Source organism: Leptodactylus fuscus, chromosome 2, assembly GCF_031893055.1.
Source record: "Leptodactylus fuscus isolate aLepFus1 chromosome 2, aLepFus1.hap2, whole genome shotgun sequence".
Classification (NCBI taxonomy): domain Eukaryota; kingdom Metazoa; phylum Chordata; class Amphibia; order Anura; family Leptodactylidae; genus Leptodactylus; species Leptodactylus fuscus.
In genome coordinates, this window is record NC_134266.1 from 115,005,430 (window position 1) to 115,024,211 (window position 18,782).

Genomic DNA, 18,782 nt, shown 5'->3' on the forward strand with positions numbered 1-18,782 from the left:
CCCTCTGCTCAATTTCTAGGCTGAGAAACATTATCCAGCTCGCTAATGGGCCTGGTATTGCAGATAGAAGGAAAGGGGATCCAATAACATGACAGATCATGTTCTAGTACAGTGGGGCAGATTTACTAATCTTGTCATATAGTTAGTGGAAATTTAGGCTTAGCCTACTGTATGGGTCCATGAGAAAGCAGTATGGATGGCACAAGACATGTCTAGCTGAGTGAAGGCAGTGGTGATGGCTGTGGCAACATGAGTGGCAGTACAGCATGGAATAATATAGTGGACTAGGTAACAAGACATGTCTGGCTGAATGGTGGCAGTGGTAGTAGCAGTGGCAACATGAATGGCAATGTGATGGATTAGGTCGCAAGAGATGATGTCTGGCTGTTTATGAATAGCAGGCAGCATGAGAAGTACAGTAAATAGAACATGATACAGGGAGGCAGTTGCAGCTCCATCCTCATGGATCCATGCCTATCTATCCGGTCTAGGTGTTACACTACCACCAGCAGCACTGAACACTGTCTCGGCCAATACGCTTAATACTGGCTAAGATTAAACTCCCATGAGTGGGCCAGCTACTTCCACTGGTCTAACCTACTGGCCCAGAATTCCATGGGATCACAGTTATCTACTAGAATATACAGTACAAGCACTCTAGGTATGAATGTACCTGCTGGTGCATCCAGTGACAGTCAGTTGCCTGTTGTGGGTCTCTGATGCTGCTGCTTTCCCTCCTATTTCTTGTAATTGTAGCACTGGCAGGGGAAGTGGAGCGCTGACTGAATAAGCTGGATTGGGATTAGGCACAGGCCACCTGGGCACATGTGTGACTGGCACTTGCAGCAGTCTCCCGAAAAGCTATGGAAAGCTATCCTGAAAATATGCCAATTTTCCTTGCTTTAGTGAGGCATGGAAAAATTCCCTTATTTCAGCTTTATATTGAGGGTCTAGAGCACAGTGATCAGGTACTCATCCTTGTGCTTGATGCTAATAATACACTTCTTACAGCGTAAGTAGTGTATGCATGGATCCAAGGGCCTGACATGGTTGGAGTTGTTGAACAATGTGTTTGTGGTCATCATCATCATCTTGAAAGAAATAAGGGTCAACTTACTCCCTTGGCTGTGCCTGAGACATATCAAGGGCTCCTTCTGCATCCAAAGGAAAGTATTTCTCCTGTTCTAGTCTAGGAAGTTCCTCCACCATAATAACCTTGATGCAGATGTTCACCCTTCTCCAATTCCCCTTTGTCGTATGTCCGTCTCACAGCGGGTCGAGGTAGGACATAGTGTATATGAGTTCTTGGATATTAGAGAGCTTAGACGAAGGGACAATCCCAGACAGCAGTTGTTGTTAAGGTTTTACTTCTCTTCACACAGTCTCCACAGCTATCACATACAGTACATGAGTCTTTCATAACAGATATCACTGTATACTGGCAGTTGTACTTATCACTGGGAAAAGATGGATGTCTCAATCAGTTCTGGCCTTCAGCTGCTCAGCTAAACTCCCTTCTGTTATCACTGTTCTGTTCTACAGTCCAGAGTTTCTAGCTTTGCTTCAGGACCAACATGGTGTCTCTCTTCCCTTTTCCTATTACTCCCCTGGATCACTGTCTCCCTCCCAGCACACCCTGCTGTGTCAGTGACCACTTCCTGTGTCTCTTGTTAGAGCTTTAACTCCACAGGTGCTGGATGATTTTACATCATGGCTGCAGTCTGTCTCTACCTGTCACACTCTCCCCCGCTAATTTCATGTCGTCCCTGACATTGGCTCAAAAATATGGCCTACGTATGGTTAATTTAGACCCAATTGGAACTGTCCTTACTCAAAGGTCAACACCCCTTTTTCCTGATTGTAGGACGTCTCCCACATCCAGGATCCCAGTATCTAACTGGTGGATGTCTCCATTGTCCCTTCTACTGTCCTTAGTGAAGAGGTGTGAGACAGTGTCCATAGTACTTCCTTTAACATTAACACATCAATGATAACCATAACCTGACTAAACATAACATTAGCAATAACCTTTTTTTCATTCTTCAGCTGGAGCTCTTCCTCCGTCTTCAACCAGCTCTGAATAACTATCCTCAAAGTAGGTTGCTTCTATTCAAGATAACTAAACCAGTCTATTCATCACAGTTAAAGTCCTCAGTAAAGTAGATTGCGGGTAAATACCACTCTGGTCGGTTTACCTGATCCTTATGTGTCCACACCTGTCTGAACTGGACAGTTCTTGGTACTTCTCTTCGTTCTCCTAGAGTGTCATACGTCAGGATCACCGGTTTTCTTACTTCTCTACTTGATACTTTTCTGCTTGGTAGTTCTCTTGATGATTCAGTCCTAGCAGCTCCAATGGTCTCTGCTTCCATGTCGCTTGTTAGTTCATTCTCTGATGTGTTCGGAACTGCATCTGTAGGTCCTTGCTCTTCCATTGGACAACCTATTTCTGCATCTTCTAGGGGTTCCTTTGCTCTTACCTCTTCAACCGATTCTTCAGTAACTGGTGACTGATCATCTGAGACCATACAATTATTGGGTGCATTTCGAGGTACAAACTCAGGAGCCTCAGGACATAACTCACTTTGTTGAGGAATGTTGGTTCCGCGTCTGTTCGGTATACGGAATACAAGGGTTTGATTTTCCTCATCTGAACTCTCACTGTCATCACTTCCATCAATAACTTCCTTCCTATGTCGTTGTCTGAGAGGTTTTGATCGACGTTTATCAACTTCCTGAATGGCTTGCTGTGGTGGCAGGTAATCACATGGTAGGAGTAGATTTCGGTGCAATATTCTTGTTTTATCACCTCCTATTTCTGGTCTTACTTCATAAACAGGACTGTCATCAGATTTTCTCCTCACAACCACATAAACCTTCTCTTCCCAATATGATCGAAGTTTTCCTGGACCCCCTTTCTCTCGTAAGTTTCTGACTAACACACGACTTCCTGGTGTCAATTCCGCTCCATGACATCTTCTGTCATAGTATTCTTTGCTCTTTTTCTGCTCTTCCGCATTCACTTTTGATGCTGTGTTGTATGCTTCAGTCATACGTTCCTTCCATACCCGGACATACTCAGGATACGTCTTGTATGTTTCTGAAACTGGGGTATCGAACATAATATCAATGGGTAGCCTTGGGGATCGACCAAACAAAAGGAAGAATGGCGAGTAACCTGTTGCTTCACTCTTGGTGCAGTTATAGGCATGTACCATTTTTGTTACCGAATTCTTCCAATCTCTTTTCTCAGCAGTTGTCAGAGTCCTCAACATTGACAGTAATGTCCTATTGAAGCGTTCTACTTGTCCATTTCCTTCTGGGTGATAGGGCGTAGTGTGCGATCTTTGGATTCTACAGTATTTCCCTAACTTGGCAAAGAGTTGGTTCTCAAACTCTCTTCCTTGGTCATGATGTAACTTGGTAGGAAATCCAAACTTCAGTGCAAAATCATTGAAGATCTTTTCTGCTGCTGTCCTGCCTGATTTGTTAGTAGTGGCATACGCTTGAGCAAATCGAGTAAAATGGTCCATTACCACTAAGATGTATTCATATCCACCCTTGCACTGCTCCAGGTGTAGGAAGTCTATTGAAACCATTTCAATCGGGTAAGTAGTTTGGATGTGGCCCATGGGTGCTCTGGTCGCCTTGTTAGGATGTTTGTCTTTCAAACATCCACATTTTCTGGTCACAGAACTTTCGATATCTCTTTGCATATAGGGCCAGAAGAACCGTTCACGAATTAGGTTCACCGTTCTTTCTACTCCCAGGTGTCCCATTTCCTCATGGAGTTCTTTGAAAGCCAATCTGTGGTATACTCTGGGTAACACTAACTGTTGGTTCGGTCCTCTCTGATGGTATAAGATACCGTCTGAGCTGAAGTATAGCTTTGACCATTCTCTCAGTAAAGTAGTTACTTCTGGTGATTCTGACTCCCTCTCTCGTCTTCCTGGAACCCTGTTCTGGTCCATATACTGGAGGACTCTTCCAATTGTTTCATCTTCTTGTTGCGCTTTCCTGATAGATTCTTTTGACAGTTGTTGGAGGGACATGGAGGTATAATCTTGTTCCCTCACTTCCATAGCGCTTGCTACTGTCAATGGACACCACAGTGGTGTATATTCCTGCTTCTGGATTTCTATCGCCTGAGTGGTGCTCATAATGGTTCCCGGGCAGATTTCCTCTGAGCAAGCTTGCATAAATTCTTCAGGCTCTAACGGCATCCTAGACAATCCATCTGCGTCAGCATTGCATCTTCCTGGCCTGTACTTAATACTGGGAAAAGATGGATGTCTCAATCAGTTCTGGCCTTCAGCTGCTCAGCTAAACTCCTTTCTGTTATCACTGTTCTGTTCTACAGTCCAGAGTTTCTAGCTTTGCTTCAGGACCAACATGGTGTCTCTCTTCCCTTTTCCTATTACTCCCCTGGATCACTGTCTCCCTCCCAGCACACCCTGCTGTGTCAGTGACCACTTCCTGTGTCTCTTGTTAGAGCTTTAACTCCACAGGTGCTGGATGATTTTACATCATGGCTGCAGTCTGTCTCTACCTGTCACAACTTACATCAACCCAGTGCAATGACCAATACATGAAAGCTATTCTTCCTTTTTCATCCCTTGTTATGAAGAAATGTAATAAAGGGATGGCATTGCTGATGCTGCAGTTGTCCCTGCTATCAAATTTGGTGGCCTCTACAAAGGGCTTGAGAAGCAACATACTTCATTCATAAGCCTCCAATGGTGAATCTTGAAATAACACATTAGTAAACATTCACAAAATGTAACATGCGCAAGGTTTTTAGCCACATCAGAACTATTGAAATGCTCAGAAACTATTCTTGTTATGAGCAGCACATCCTTTAAACCATTATATATCTGTAAATAAAGTGCTGTACCACCAGATGCAGAACATGCACCATACAGGGACGATGTGTTCTATGAACCCAACTGCAGCACATCAACAATAATGGTGCCATTGTCCCTGGCAACACTGTCCAGTTGTAGCTGGCTAAAAGCCATCCAACAGGATACTTGATGCAAGATGCAATGGAGCTGTTCCTCTGCTGTATGGCCTTTCTGATCCAGACTCATTAGCTGTAAAACCCCATGGCAGCTCTTCACCTTACACCCATGAAATGAGCAGAAATGTCTTGTCCTGATATAGATGGAGGAAGAGGTGAAAACAGTCCAGAAAGGAGGATCCAAAGGAAGCAAGTGTGGCCTACATGCTGTTGGAACTCAACCTACACACACACTGGAACTACAAATGGCCTTATAGCATTTCTGAACTGTGGCTGCTGCCACTCAAACAATTAACCCAGTGGGCTGTGAATGTCATGTATTGTCCTTATTCATAATTGCTGTTTCACATGTTGATAGTGGTGTGCAACTTTTCCCGGACTGACATATCCAAAGAAAAGCCCACATTCTCTGACTCATGGCGATATAAAGCAATGACAGTTTTCCGAGAGAAATCGCTAGGCATCCTCCATCAAGGCTGAGTGCATGCCATCAGTTGGCAAAACACAGTGAAATGACTGCACCACCAGCAGCTTGGCCAAGTGCAACTTAAGTTGCATAACCACTTTATGACTGGGCACATATTGCTGATTCCTGGACACACATTCCCTTGTGAATGACTGACGTTGGCATGGAAGAGAAGGAGTAGTTGAAAAAAAAATAGCTAAGCATTAAAAGGGTGACCTGATCAGTGAATCGTAGATTAGAACTGCATTGGTCAGATTTTTTTTTTAATATTGGGTGACAAAACCCTTAACCATTGGAGATTATTTAGATTTACGCAAGCTGTCTCAGTGTTTGCCATTGGAACAGAAGTTTGTAAGTATTTAATAATAAAACTAAATCTTGCCAAAATAATCCTTAATAAACAATGTAAGACACTCGGCGGACAGTGACTGATCAAACTGCTCTATTGCAAAGAAGACTTAACAAAAGTAGATTATTGGCAATGCAAGGGTCCACTATCCAGTGTCTGCAAATGCAGCAGTTACAGGCTCACAGCACAGTGCAGAAATTCTCCCTCCGTTCCTATGATTTATCTCAATACCTGCCTATAATTGATTAAATCTAATTCTACTTCTACTAAAATGGCTTTTTTTTTCCTGCCCACAGCATCTTATTTTCTGTATGTGACTTAAGTATTGCAAGGTCTCTTCCCACTACTCTTTATTGATTTAGAGGCTGCTAAACAATGTGAAATGAGGCCAGTACATCACACTTGTATCTCCTGTGTATATTCACTGTGCAATACATGTTGGGTTGGACATTTTAATTTGACAGAAACAAATCACAAGTTACAATGTGGAATTTTCGGGTCAAACTGGCCTGTAACAAATCAGTGCTTCATGTAGATATGTAGAGAAGCAGATACATCTCTCTTTGTCATTGCAGTGACTGTCCTGAAAGTCAGTCTCCATCTCAAACCCAGAAAAAAACTTCTAAAGACTCAAAGCTGAAACGGTAAAGCTTATTAACATAGTAATATCTATATCAGTAAAAATGTATATTAATATCTATATATATATATATATATATATATATATATTAGTTTATTCCTATCTTTCTTTTTTAACCGCCTGTTACAATGTAAACATCAGAATTCTGCTTTTCAATGCACATTTGTAGTCGTTGTTTAATCTGATTGTTTGGTAGACCATTAGAAGCCAATGATGCAGCTTGAGAAAAGTGTTGGGGAAGGGAGTGTGATGCTCAAATTACACACCTGAGTTCATTGGTTGAACAGATAGTATGGTCAGGATGGTAGACATAGATGAGGGAGGAGATGTAGGCAGGTGCAGCGCTATAGAGGGATTTGTGGGCGATGGGCAAGTATTCTGTTGTGGATAGTCGAATATTCTGTTGTCGATGGACAACTAGGTAGATGCATCTGTGTAGTGCTTCCAGAGAAAGAGTCCGACTGCTGCATTCAGGACAGATTGTCAAGAGGAGAGTTTAGTGAGTTAGAGAATTGCAATAGTCAAGACAAGAGTGAATCAGAGAGACTGAGACTCCAGCCTTAAACAGAAACAGAACTCAGACTGTCAGAAAGAAAGATAGAAAGCATGCAATGAAAGATTATGAAACAGGCAACTGAATTCATTGCTTAGCCAGTGTGTGGCTAGAGCATAAGACTTATATACACTCAGAAAGACATAGGTTGACAGGAGGAAGTTTAGCAGGAGAGCACATTAGTCCTTAGAGGAGTATGCACAGAGGCAGCTATACTGAGAAAGGAAGTACACCAGCAAGCTCAGAGGGCAAAATGTCAGTGGATATAACATCATTGTAATTTCTACCCTTACAAAAAGAAGCATTCTAGATTAAGGATTTTTTTGTTGTAGATTTTGCTGTGGCTCAAAAAAAACACAGCAAAATCTGCAAAATAAAAACTGTTTCTGCATCCAAAATATAGTGTTTCAAAAAAATTATTTTTTAATTACTATTTTTTAATTATAATTATACAATATCTAGCTAAGGATTGGGAATGCCATTGCTAAAATAAAAGGACAGACTGAGCATCTGATTGTAGTGACAAACTGATTGTAAATGGGAAAATGTCCAACTCTGACTGACATATTGATATCTTCTTTGCAGAAGCCATTCAACTGATGTTCAGTCTGCATCCCATATTTCTAAGAAGCTAGAAAGGTAAGAAGTAATCTCATCATCCATATGTGCAAATTATAACTCTATACAACCTCTGACTTGTATGGGGCAATAAGACAAAACCTGTCGGACTCCATTAGACCATGCTGTACCAATGTATGCCTCTGATTTTATGTAGAGGCGTGTCACATTAGATTCCATATTCTACTCAATCATCGCTTATGGAGGAGAATAGCTCTCAAACATAATGCCAAACAGAGGCACTAAATTGTATACAAAGGAAGGTAACCGCACCACAGGAACTTCTTTAAGTGAAAAGAAAAACTTGCTGTCTTTATTTTACCAAGTACATCCATAACATACATTTCTACAGTTGCTGAAATTTTGCATTTTAGGATACCCCCGCCCTTAAGGAAGTCTGTCAGCTCCAAAATGTTTGAAGAATGGCTACTTGATTTTGATGAAAACCTGTTTTTTGTTCCTATGCAAAAGGGGTATATCTGGGGCATCTGAGGATTGTGTCCAGATCTTCCTCTTGCTTAGAAGGAGGTGGAAGAAATCTCTGATTACAACAGTGTTGGTGGGATAGGTACTAAGTGAAAGGAAGACCTTGTTCAGCCACCCCAGGACACACCACCAATGCACTCTTCGCTCAATTGCATAGGAATACAAAAGTAGTTTTTTGTCACAATAAAACAACCATTCTAAACTCAACCTATAGCACTGTGTCCACAGCTCTAAGCACTATAACATTCTGTGGTTGGTTTAATAACTTTTTGGTGCTGACAGACTGCATTTACTAATAATAAATGTAATAATCACTTTATTTATATAGCGCCAACATATTCCACAGCCCTTTACAAATCACTTATAGTGATGTAAAAGGGACCTTCCTTTGCATTGTATTTTTCCTGTATTTGCTGACCTTCAGGTGCAGAATTTATCAAAGTGCTATTTCCTTTTCTCTACAAATGATGGAACGTAGAGTGCCGCCTATTGTTCTGCCATAGAGACTCCATGTCTAGATGCACAGGGTCATTGCATGGCAGCTTCATGGCCTAAGGGTGAGTCAGTAAAGTATACTTCAAGGTGATCTATGCTTACGTCTGATATCTATATGTCTCCACTAGGCGACTTTCCTTAAACACTTCACTGTCATCATCATCTGGTTCTAAAAGTTCTAGTAACAACAAAGAGGAAAGGTAAAATTTTATCTTAACATATGAAGAAATAGTGTGTTGTAACTTTTATCTCTATTCAGTGTCATTAATGATATAGCCATATATTACATCTTCATCTTTCAAGGAGACACTCTATATCTTCACCAAATTCATGTCGAAATGGATCCAACAAACCTTCTACAAACACTAAAGAGGAAAGGTGAAAAGCACTTAAAGCATCAACAAAATCTTCATTGAGCTTTCTATGTCATTTTCTTTGAAGTAAAGTTTTGGTATTTTCCTAGACCCAGCGCTCCATTGGCATGCTCCCCAACGTGTAGTAGTCCTACTTCATCAGCTCTTCTATCATCCTGTTATGTGACAGGCGATTCTGTAAGAGACAAGTGTGTAGAGATGATAGCAGCTGCTTTGAAGACTGATGGTAAGGCTTATAAGACTTAGCTGGCATTGTTGTACATTTCACAAGTAACATTAAGAAATCAACTATAAAACCTCCCTCACGTTACTGTGTTCAGTATACGGATCAGTAAAAACAGCACGGATGACACATGCAGCTCTTTACCTCGAACCGGACACAAAACCACAAAAATTACACCTGAGTTTATGGGCTGATAGAAATGCATGTGTCTGTACTTTGATCCGCAGTTGTAGATGCAAAAGCACAGTCGTGTGATCGAGGCCTATTAGTACAGACATAGTGTGCCAAGAATTCTACAACAAGGCTTAAAGGGAATGCCTCACCAGAGTATGACCAATTTTTAATACCAAGTTTTTATGTTAAATGGTTAAATATATTGTTTTAGAATATTTGATTTGATTTTTAATATTTCCTATGTTATGATCTATCTATCTATCTATCTATCTATCTATCTATCTATCTATCTATCTATCTATCTATCTCCTATCTATCTATCTATCTATCTATCTATCTATCTATCTATGTTTTAGGGGTTTTTTTGTGTTTTTTTTTTTTGTGTGACATCTTTCATCTTTTCACTCTGGCTTCAGAGCCTAGTAAGAGACTGATATGTCTGGACAATTCTGTTTGGGTTTCCTTTGTAGTAGTAACCACATTAACATAATAGACTAGACAGACAGTACTATTATAGAAGCTAACACCCCTACCTCATCAATGCATTCACTACTGACAATAGATGACACAGATTATCTTCTCCCACTCCCTGCACAGATCATGCCTAGAAAAATATCCCATAGACCTCAATGAGTCAGCTCTTGTCTACTGCTGCCTATGGACATGACTGCTGTAAAGCATATCCCTAAATTGCTATTAAAGGGATTCTACCATTAAAAGCTTTTTCTTTTTTTTTTGTGGATAAGACATCGGAATAGCCTTTAGAAAGGCTATTTGTCTCTTACCTTTAGACGTGGTCTCCACTGCACCATTCCTTAGAAATACCGGTTTTACCAGTATGCAAATGAGTTCTCTAGCAGTGATGGGGACGTCCCCACCGCTGCCAGAGAAGTGTCTCCAAGCGCCGCCTCCTTCTTCGTCCGCCGTGTCATCTTCAATGTCTTCTTCCGGCGCAGGCTCGTAGCTTCTAGGCCTCGGACCTTGGGCAGAGCAGACTGCGCAGGCACACAGGTCACAGGAAAATGGCCTCTTGCACAGTATTGTTAGCGGACATTTTCCCGTGGCTTGTGCTCCTGAGCAGTCTGCTCTGCTAGAAGTTATGAGCCTGCGCCGGAAGAAGACATAGAAGATGACGCGGAGGACGAAGAAGGAGGCGGCGCGTGGAGACACTTCTCTGGCAGCGGTGGGGACGCCCTCATCGCTGTTTGAGCGCAGGGGCCCACCCCCATCGCTGCAGGAGAACTCATTTGCATACCGGTAAAAAACGTTATTTCTAAGAAACAGCACAGCGGAGACCACATCTAAAGGTAAGAGACAAATAGCCTTTCTAAAGGCTATTCCGACGTCTTATCTACAAAAAAAAAAGGTTTTAATGGTAGAATCCCTTTAACAGAGCAGAGGCACAGTTCATGCAAGATAGAAGTACCAGAAATTTTGTACAATAAAACATATTAATAAAAAAATGTACAATATGAAAATAAAAACAGAAAAAGCTATATATTTTACAGTTTGGTTTTAATAAATACAGTTACGGCCAGAAATATTTGGACAGTGACACAATTTTCGCGAGTTGGGCTCTGCATGCCACCACATTGGTTTTGAAATGAAACCTCTACAACAGAATTCAAGTGCAGATTGTAACGTTTAATTTGAAGGGTTGAACAAAAATATCTGATAGAAAATGTAGGAATTGTACACATTTCTTTACAAACACTTTCCTCCTTCTTAATGCTTTGCCAGGCCTTTACAGCCGCAGCCTTCAGGTCTTTCTTGTTTGTGGGTCTTTCCGCCTTAAGTCTGGATTTGAGCAAGTGAAATGCATGCTCAATTGGGTTAAGATCTGGTGATTGACTTGGCCATTGCAGAATGTTCCACTTTTTTGCACTCATGAACTCCTGGGTAGCTTTGGCTGTATGCTTGGGGTCATTGTCCATCTGTACTATGAAGCGCCGTCCGATCAACTTGGCAGCATTTGGCTGAAAGTATATCCCGGTACACTTCAGAATTCATCCGGCTACTCTTGTCTGCTGTTATGTCATCAATAAACACAAGTGACCCAGTGCCATTGAAAGCCATGCATGCTCATGCCATCACGTTGCCTCCACCATGTTTTACAGAGGATGTGGTGTGCCTTGGATCATGTGCCGTTCCCTTTCTTCTCCAAACTTTTTTCTTCCCATCATTCTGGTACAGGTTGATCTTTGTCTCATCTGTCCATAGAATACTTTTCCAGAACTGAGCTGGCTTCTTGAGGTGTTTTTCAGCAAATTTAACTCTGGCCTGTCTATTTTTGGAATTGATGAATGGTTTGCATCTAGATGTGAACCCTTTGTATTTACTTTCATGGAGTCTTCTCTTTACTGTTGACTTAGAGACAGATACACCTACTTCACTGAGAGTGTTCTGGACTTCAGTTGATGTTGTGAACGGGTTCTTCTTGACCAAAGAAAGTATGCGGTGATTATCCACCACTGTTGTTATCCGTGGACGCCCAGGCCTTTTTGAGTTCCCAAGCTCACCAGTCAATTCCTTTTTTCTTAGAATGTACCCGACTGTTGATTTTGCTACTCCAAGCATGTCTGCTATCTCTCTGATGGATTTTTTCTTTTTTTTCAGCCTCAGGATGTTCTGCTTCACCTCAATTGAGAGTTCCTTTGACCGCATGTTGTCTGGTCACAGCAACAGCTTCCAAATGCAAAACCACACACCTGGAATCAACCTCAGACCTTTTAACTACTTCATTGATTACAGGTTTACGAGGGAGATGCCTTCAGAGTTAATTGCAGCCCTTAGAGTCCATTGTCCAATTACTTTTGGTCCCTTGAAAAAGAGGAGGCTATGCATTACAGAGCTATGATTCCTAAACCCTTTCTCCGATTTGGATGTGGAAACTCTCATATTGCAGCTGGGAGTGTGCACTTTCAGCCCATATTATATATATAATTGTATTTCTGAACAGGTTTTAGTAAACAGCTAAAACAACAAAACTTGTGTCACTGTCCAAATATTTCTGGCCCTAACTGTAAAAGAAAGACATGGTGATACATTCCCTTTAAATGGGCTGTTTGGTTTAGTTACCCCACTTCAACAACCTCCAACAAACTCTTCAGGACCCTTATGGCCTAGCCAGATCAGAAAAGAGAGTCAGTAAATTACTTTCTAGAGGGGTACTGCATAGTGTGCGGACTCTTCACAATTTTACATACTTCGGCATAAACTTGACTTATAAGTACACAAGTATTTTACATAAATCCTAAAATGAAATAAAGAGAACCAATTCAAACAAAGGAGACAAAAATATTAGACATGGTCATTTATCTATACACGAAAATGATCTAATATCTCATATCTGAGAGTGGAAAAAGTATGTGAACCTCTGCCTATGGTATTTGATGTTTTTCCGCATAGATTTTTTCCACAGATATAATATTGGATCATTTTCTTTTACTAATAAATGACCAAGTCTAATAGTTTGGACTCATTTCTTTGATTTGGTTCTCATCATCTACTTTTAGAGCTTGTGTGAAAATATGATGTCGTATTTAATCATGTAGATTAGAAAAATCTGAAGGGTCGATTCACACTGAGTTTTTTGGCGCTGATTTTGATGCTGAATCTGCGTCAGAATCCACGTGGGAAAAAAGCCTCCCAGTGACTTCAAAGGGTTCCTTTTTCAGCATAGTTTGTGTTTTACCACACTATACTGTAGAGCGGCGATACTAGACAGTCACTCAGTGCATGGAGTTTGTTAACACAGCTATTAGTAAAATGTCCTTGCTGACTGCCTGGATCTTTCTGCCCATGACACTGCACAGTTTCTATAGCTCTGTAAGTTGAGTGTGGTCTCAAGTTCAATTTCATGATACACTAGCGTTCACCTCTTCGTTGTCATAGACTGTAATGGGGTCCATTGGATTTCCACTGTTTTTATACTGAAACCAACGGAGAGAAAGGTCCTCCCTGCGGGACTTTTTTCTCTGCCGATTTTAAGCAGAGTTTCCTACAAAGACTCCAACAATGATGTGAACCTAGCCTAAAATATAATGTAACCTGAGACAATTGTAACTTGAAGAACTACTGTATTGTGGTATTTTCTTCATTGCCAGGCAGCTTATTGGCTATTTATTATGTTTCTGCATGCTTTCTCAAACTGCTTACAATCATAAAGAATACTAAGATATATTTACAGCTGCTTGGTTGACAATAAGGCAATTGAAAAATATTCTGTGATAATATACAAAATGCAGATGTGTTGTTATATTTTGTTCCATATCTATTTTAGATGCCTATAAAACCTTTGGAGTAAACTGTGATAAAATTGCATGGGAGATCGAAGACTATATCCTTTTTATGTGCTTATACGTGTGATCATTTCTAATCTAATTGTCAGAATTTAGTTTTGCTATTTTGTTACACAGAAAGCATTTTATTTTTGGTAATATGATTTGCATTGGAGTATTTTTAGTCTTACAAAAGGTAAAGTAAATGAAAAGGAGAGGGATGGATGAGACCAGAACTGTCAATCTCCCAGCTCCGCTAGCTTCTTACTGACATTTATTTATTTATTGATTTCTCTATTGATTTACAGGGAATCTGTTACATTGAAGGATGAACTAAAATCTTTGGTCAGTAGGTTACAAACCAAGAGGAGATGAGCAGAGATTTGAGAAAGAATTCAGTATGTCTAGAAACTCATTTATTGAGATCTGCTCATTCTAGGCTTAGCAGTCCAGTCTTTATGTGTGCGTGTCTGTGTATGTGTATGTATGTACAGTCCTATGAAAAAGTTTGGGCACCCCTATTAATCTTAATCATTTTTAGATGTAAATATTTTGGTGTTTGCAGCAGCCATTTCAGTTTGATATATCTAATAACTGATGGACACAGTAATATTTCAGGACTGAAATGAGGTTTATTGTACTAACAGAAAATGTGTAATATGCATTAAACCAAAATTTGACCGGTGCAAAAGTATGGGCACCTCAACAGAAAAGTGACATTAATATTTAGTAGATCATCCTTTTGCAAAGATAACAGCCTCTAGTCGCTTCCTGTAGCTTTTAATCAGTTCCTGGATCCTGGATGAAGGTATTTTGGACCATTCCTCTTTACAAAACAATTCAAGTTCAGTGAAGTTTGATGGTCATCATTCATGGACAGCCCGCTCTCAAATGATCTGAAAACAAAGATTGTTCAACATAGTTGTTCAGGGGAAGGATATGAAAAGTTGTCTCAGAGATTTAACCTGTCAGTTTCCACTGTGAGGAACATAGTAAGGAAATGGAAGAGCACAGGGACAGTTCTTGTTAAGCCCAGAAGTGGCAGGCCAAGAAAAATATCAGAAAGGCAGAGAAGAAGAATGGTGAGAACAGTCAAGGACAATCCACAGATCACCTCCAAAGAGCTGCAGCATCATCTTGCTGCAGATGGTGTCACTGTGCATCGGTCAACAATACAGCACACTTTGCACAAGGAAAAGCTGTATGGCAGAGTGATGAGTAAGAAGCCGTTTCTGCAAGCACGCCACAAACAGAGTCACCTGAGGTATGCAAAAGCACATTTGGACAAGCCAGCTTCATTTTGGAAGAAGGTCCTGTGGACTGATGAAACAAAGATTGAGTTGTTTGGTCATACAAAAAGGCGTTATGTATGGCGTCCAAAAAAACAGCATTCCAAGAAAAACACTTGCTACCCACTGTAAAATTTGGTGGAGGTTCCATCATGCTTTGGGGCTGTGTGGCCAATGCCGGCACCAGGAATCTTATTAAAGTTGAGGGTCGCATGGATTCCACTCCGTATCAGCAGATTTTTGAGAATAATGTTCAAGAATCAGTGACGAAGTTGAAGTTACGCTGGGGATGGATATTTCAGCAAGACAATGATCCAAAACACTGCTCCAAATCGACTCAGGCATTCATGCAGAGGAACAATGACAATGTTCTGGAATGGCCATCCCAGTCCCCAGACCTGAATATCATTGAACATCTGTGGGATGATTTGAAGCGGGCTGTCCATGCTGTCCATTCATTTCTATGCGAGCGTGCTGTTCGGATCGGCTGATCCGAACAGTACTCGCTCATCTCTATTAGGGAGCGTTCACACTACCGTCATTGTCCAACAGGCAGTGTCCACTCCTAGTGTCCGTTCAAAATCTTGCACGGACATTAGCAGCGGACACTAGCTGTGTCCGTGATATTTTGCATTCATTTAAATGGACATCGGGTGCGTTGTTTTACACTCCGTGCTTGTCCTTAAGTGTCCGTTCCTAAAGATGTCCGATTTTTCAAGCAGACAGCAAAACCCGACATGTAGGTTTTTTCTTCCCGCTTGAAAAGTCGGACATCTTTACGAACTGGTTGCGGGTCCACAACCACTAAATCGCCAAGACAGGCAGACTCTTGGGTAGGAACACGCCTGGAGGTAGTGGCTGACTGGCTGGTGGAAATGCTGCTGAAAGCAATATCCACTATGTCCCATTCTTGTAAAATTGTCCTTTTATCCCTATGCAAATCAGCAGAAAAGTGTTTTAGGGGCATTATTTCCCATCAGTGGGCTTCACTATCTGCTGCTGAATTTCACCCCCCTCATTGTCTTACACCTCTCTTCTCTGCCTGAGCACACAGTACTAACTTTACTGTACATGTATGATGATGGCATAGACGTGACATAGTGCTCCTGGAAGTGAAGGAAGCTGGCTTATAGTTGCCCCCATCTAAAGCCACCTTCCTTCTCTTTCGGGTACAGTATGTCATCATCAGACCTGCACAGGGTAGAGCTGAGAAGTAGTTAGCAGCAGCAGATAGTGAAGTCCACCCATGGAAAGCAATGCCCCTAAATCCCTTCTCTGCTCATTTACATAGGGATAAAAGGATGAATTTTACAGTCTTGAATAGGGAATATATCATTGTAAACTGTACTGACAGCCCTATAAGGTCCTGAGATTAGTTTATATCTCAATTTTGTGCTGACTGACTCCCTATAAGAGAAAGTCAACTGTATATTAATTAGATACTTTTCTTTCTGTCCTTGATTGATATGAAATATGTATTTGCAAGTGCTGTAGAAATAAAATAATTCTTAAGAATATGTACTCATGGTGATGTACAGTGCGAGTATAATTGCATGAAAGCTTGTGTCTGTGCGTTCTTTAAAAGTTATTAGTTTTAGAATTGCATTAACCACATCATTGCTGAATATTTCTGAGATTTATTTCCTTCCAGTTTGAACAATTTCAGTTCAAGAGTCTTGAATAACTTGCAGTTCAGTGGAGGTTCAATTGAGTGACCCCTTTGAGTGATCCCTTTAAGGCTAAGGGCCCACGTGGCGGGCTGCAGCAAAAAAGCACTGCGGGAAAAACACACACCTGCATTGGGTGACCGTTCAGGGATTCCTTCCTCTATTCCTTCCTTCTATTCCTTGAAAAATGTGGGGAGAAAAGTCCTGCAAGCATTTTTTGGGTGGAAACCCAGTGGACCCCATCATAGTCTATGGTCCCCAAGTGGACCCAAAGAAAGGATACCCCAAAACAGGTGTGAACCTAGCATCAGGTGACTCTAACTTATCTATCTCTGGTGCAAGGTTAGCTTTTTTCTTTGTCTTTGTAAGTTTTTTTATTCATATTATGGGACTTGAGTGTGTGATTGTCTGATTTCTTCTATAATACACTATAAAATCAGTAGTATCTGTATTGCATATATTATTTCTATTGGTAAAAACTGACAAGCATATTCCTAGACAAAGCCGTATAGGTGGTCAAGGATGGTAGACCTGGATTGCAGCAGAAATCCTTTGGGATGTTCAATTACAGCTGGGTGTCAGTTCTGATTACATATGAAATATTTTCATGTGTCTTCAAAGAATGTTAGAGACATTTCAAGGTACACTATGATTGCATAAGCATCTATGCTTTCCCTATTATGGCATGTGCACTATTAGGTACTATAGTATTATGGAAAGCAGCACAGTTATGTATGCTATTTACTATTACTGTGGTTTATTCTGCTTTGGTTTAAAGGGGCTCTATCATTGGCAAAAGTCATTTTTAACTACTGAGGCCATTTACATACAAAAGGTACATGTGGAATAGCCTTTCTAAAGGCTATGCAAGTATGTGATTAGTTAAAAATGACTTTTTCCAATGATAGAGCCCCTTTAAAGGGGTTCTCCCATCTCAGCCTTTCAGCCAGGCTGTATGCAGTGTCTGTTTCTCACTTCCTGTATTTCTCTCTCTCCCCTTCCCTCCTGCTGAGCGGGACACAGAACACAGACTCAGTGTAATCTGTGTATTTACATAGAGAGATAACAGACTCAGCTTTATCAGCAAACTTCAATTAGCTGAATGGATTGTCCTGCTGGCACTGAGTAAGTGACATCACTTGTCCTATCTCCTAGGTTCGCGGTTATCGCAGTAACGCAGTGTAAACAATGGGAGGAATAAATTCACATACCAGGCAAACAAAGCAGAATTTCTAAAGCAATATATTTAGAAAAAGTCTGCAATTTACATAAGCTACCAGTATAGATAGGATCCTTGAGATGGGACAACCCCTTTAAAGGGATCCTATCAGTCAGATACAATTTTTTGTAGGGACCACGTCGGAATAGCCTTAAGAAAGGCTATTCGTCTCCTACCTTTTGTCGTCTTCTCCGTGCTGCTGTTCGCCCGGTTTCGCCCGGTTCGCCCAGCTCTCTCGCAGCACTGGGGGCGGGCCCCAGTACTCAGACAGTATTGTACAGTATTGTAAGCGTCCATTTTCTCGTGGCCTGTGGGCATGCACAGTCTGCTCTGCCCAAGGCCCGAGGCCCTAGAAGTTACAAGCCATGGCAGGAAGAAGAGGCAGAAGATGACGCTGCTGAAGAAGAGGAGGCGGCGCTGGAGAACGTTCTCTTGCAAGATAGCTAATTTACATACCGAGAAAAACCAGGATTGTAGGCGAACAGCGGTGCGAAGAAGATGACGGAAGGTAGGAGAAGAATAACCCTTTTTAAGGCTATTCCGACGTGGTACCTAGAAAAAATAGTGTCTGAATGACAGGATCCCTGTAATCAATGTATTTTTTTCTAATTACCATAAGTGAGACTCTGTATTACATTTTGTACTCTACTGGTCATATTAGCCATCTGCTCTGGCCCAATTCCTTAACTTTCCCACGCATATTCAAAGAAATGAAGGCCACGGATATGAAGTACAGAAACAGGATCAGGAGTCGAATTAGCAACCTGAAGGATCCGAAAAATCCTAATCTTAGACGTAATGTACTTTGTGGAGTGGTCTCACCACAGAAGATAGCAACAATGACCGCTGAGGTGAGATATCATATCAAGTCATAAAGCTAGACTTACTTATAGGTGTAACACATCTCCAATACAAATTGCATAACATTG

General features: G+C 41.1%; 1 protein-coding gene across 1 annotated transcript in view; it reads left to right on the forward strand.

The window, feature by feature from the left end:
* Positions 1–18,782, forward strand: part of LOC142195049 (transcription elongation factor A protein 3-like) — a 51,090-nt gene that overhangs the window by 16,123 nt on the left and 16,185 nt on the right. The window contains exons 8-14 of the mRNA XM_075264560.1: positions 6,411–6,479; positions 7,614–7,667; positions 8,756–8,827; positions 8,931–9,005; positions 9,091–9,227; positions 13,681–13,737; positions 18,550–18,704. Coding sequence (XP_075120661.1) covers positions 6,411–6,479; positions 7,614–7,667; positions 8,756–8,827; positions 8,931–9,005; positions 9,091–9,227; positions 13,681–13,737; positions 18,550–18,704 — 619 coding nt within the window. The remainder of the gene's footprint in view (positions 1–6,410; positions 6,480–7,613; positions 7,668–8,755; positions 8,828–8,930; positions 9,006–9,090; positions 9,228–13,680; positions 13,738–18,549; positions 18,705–18,782) is intronic.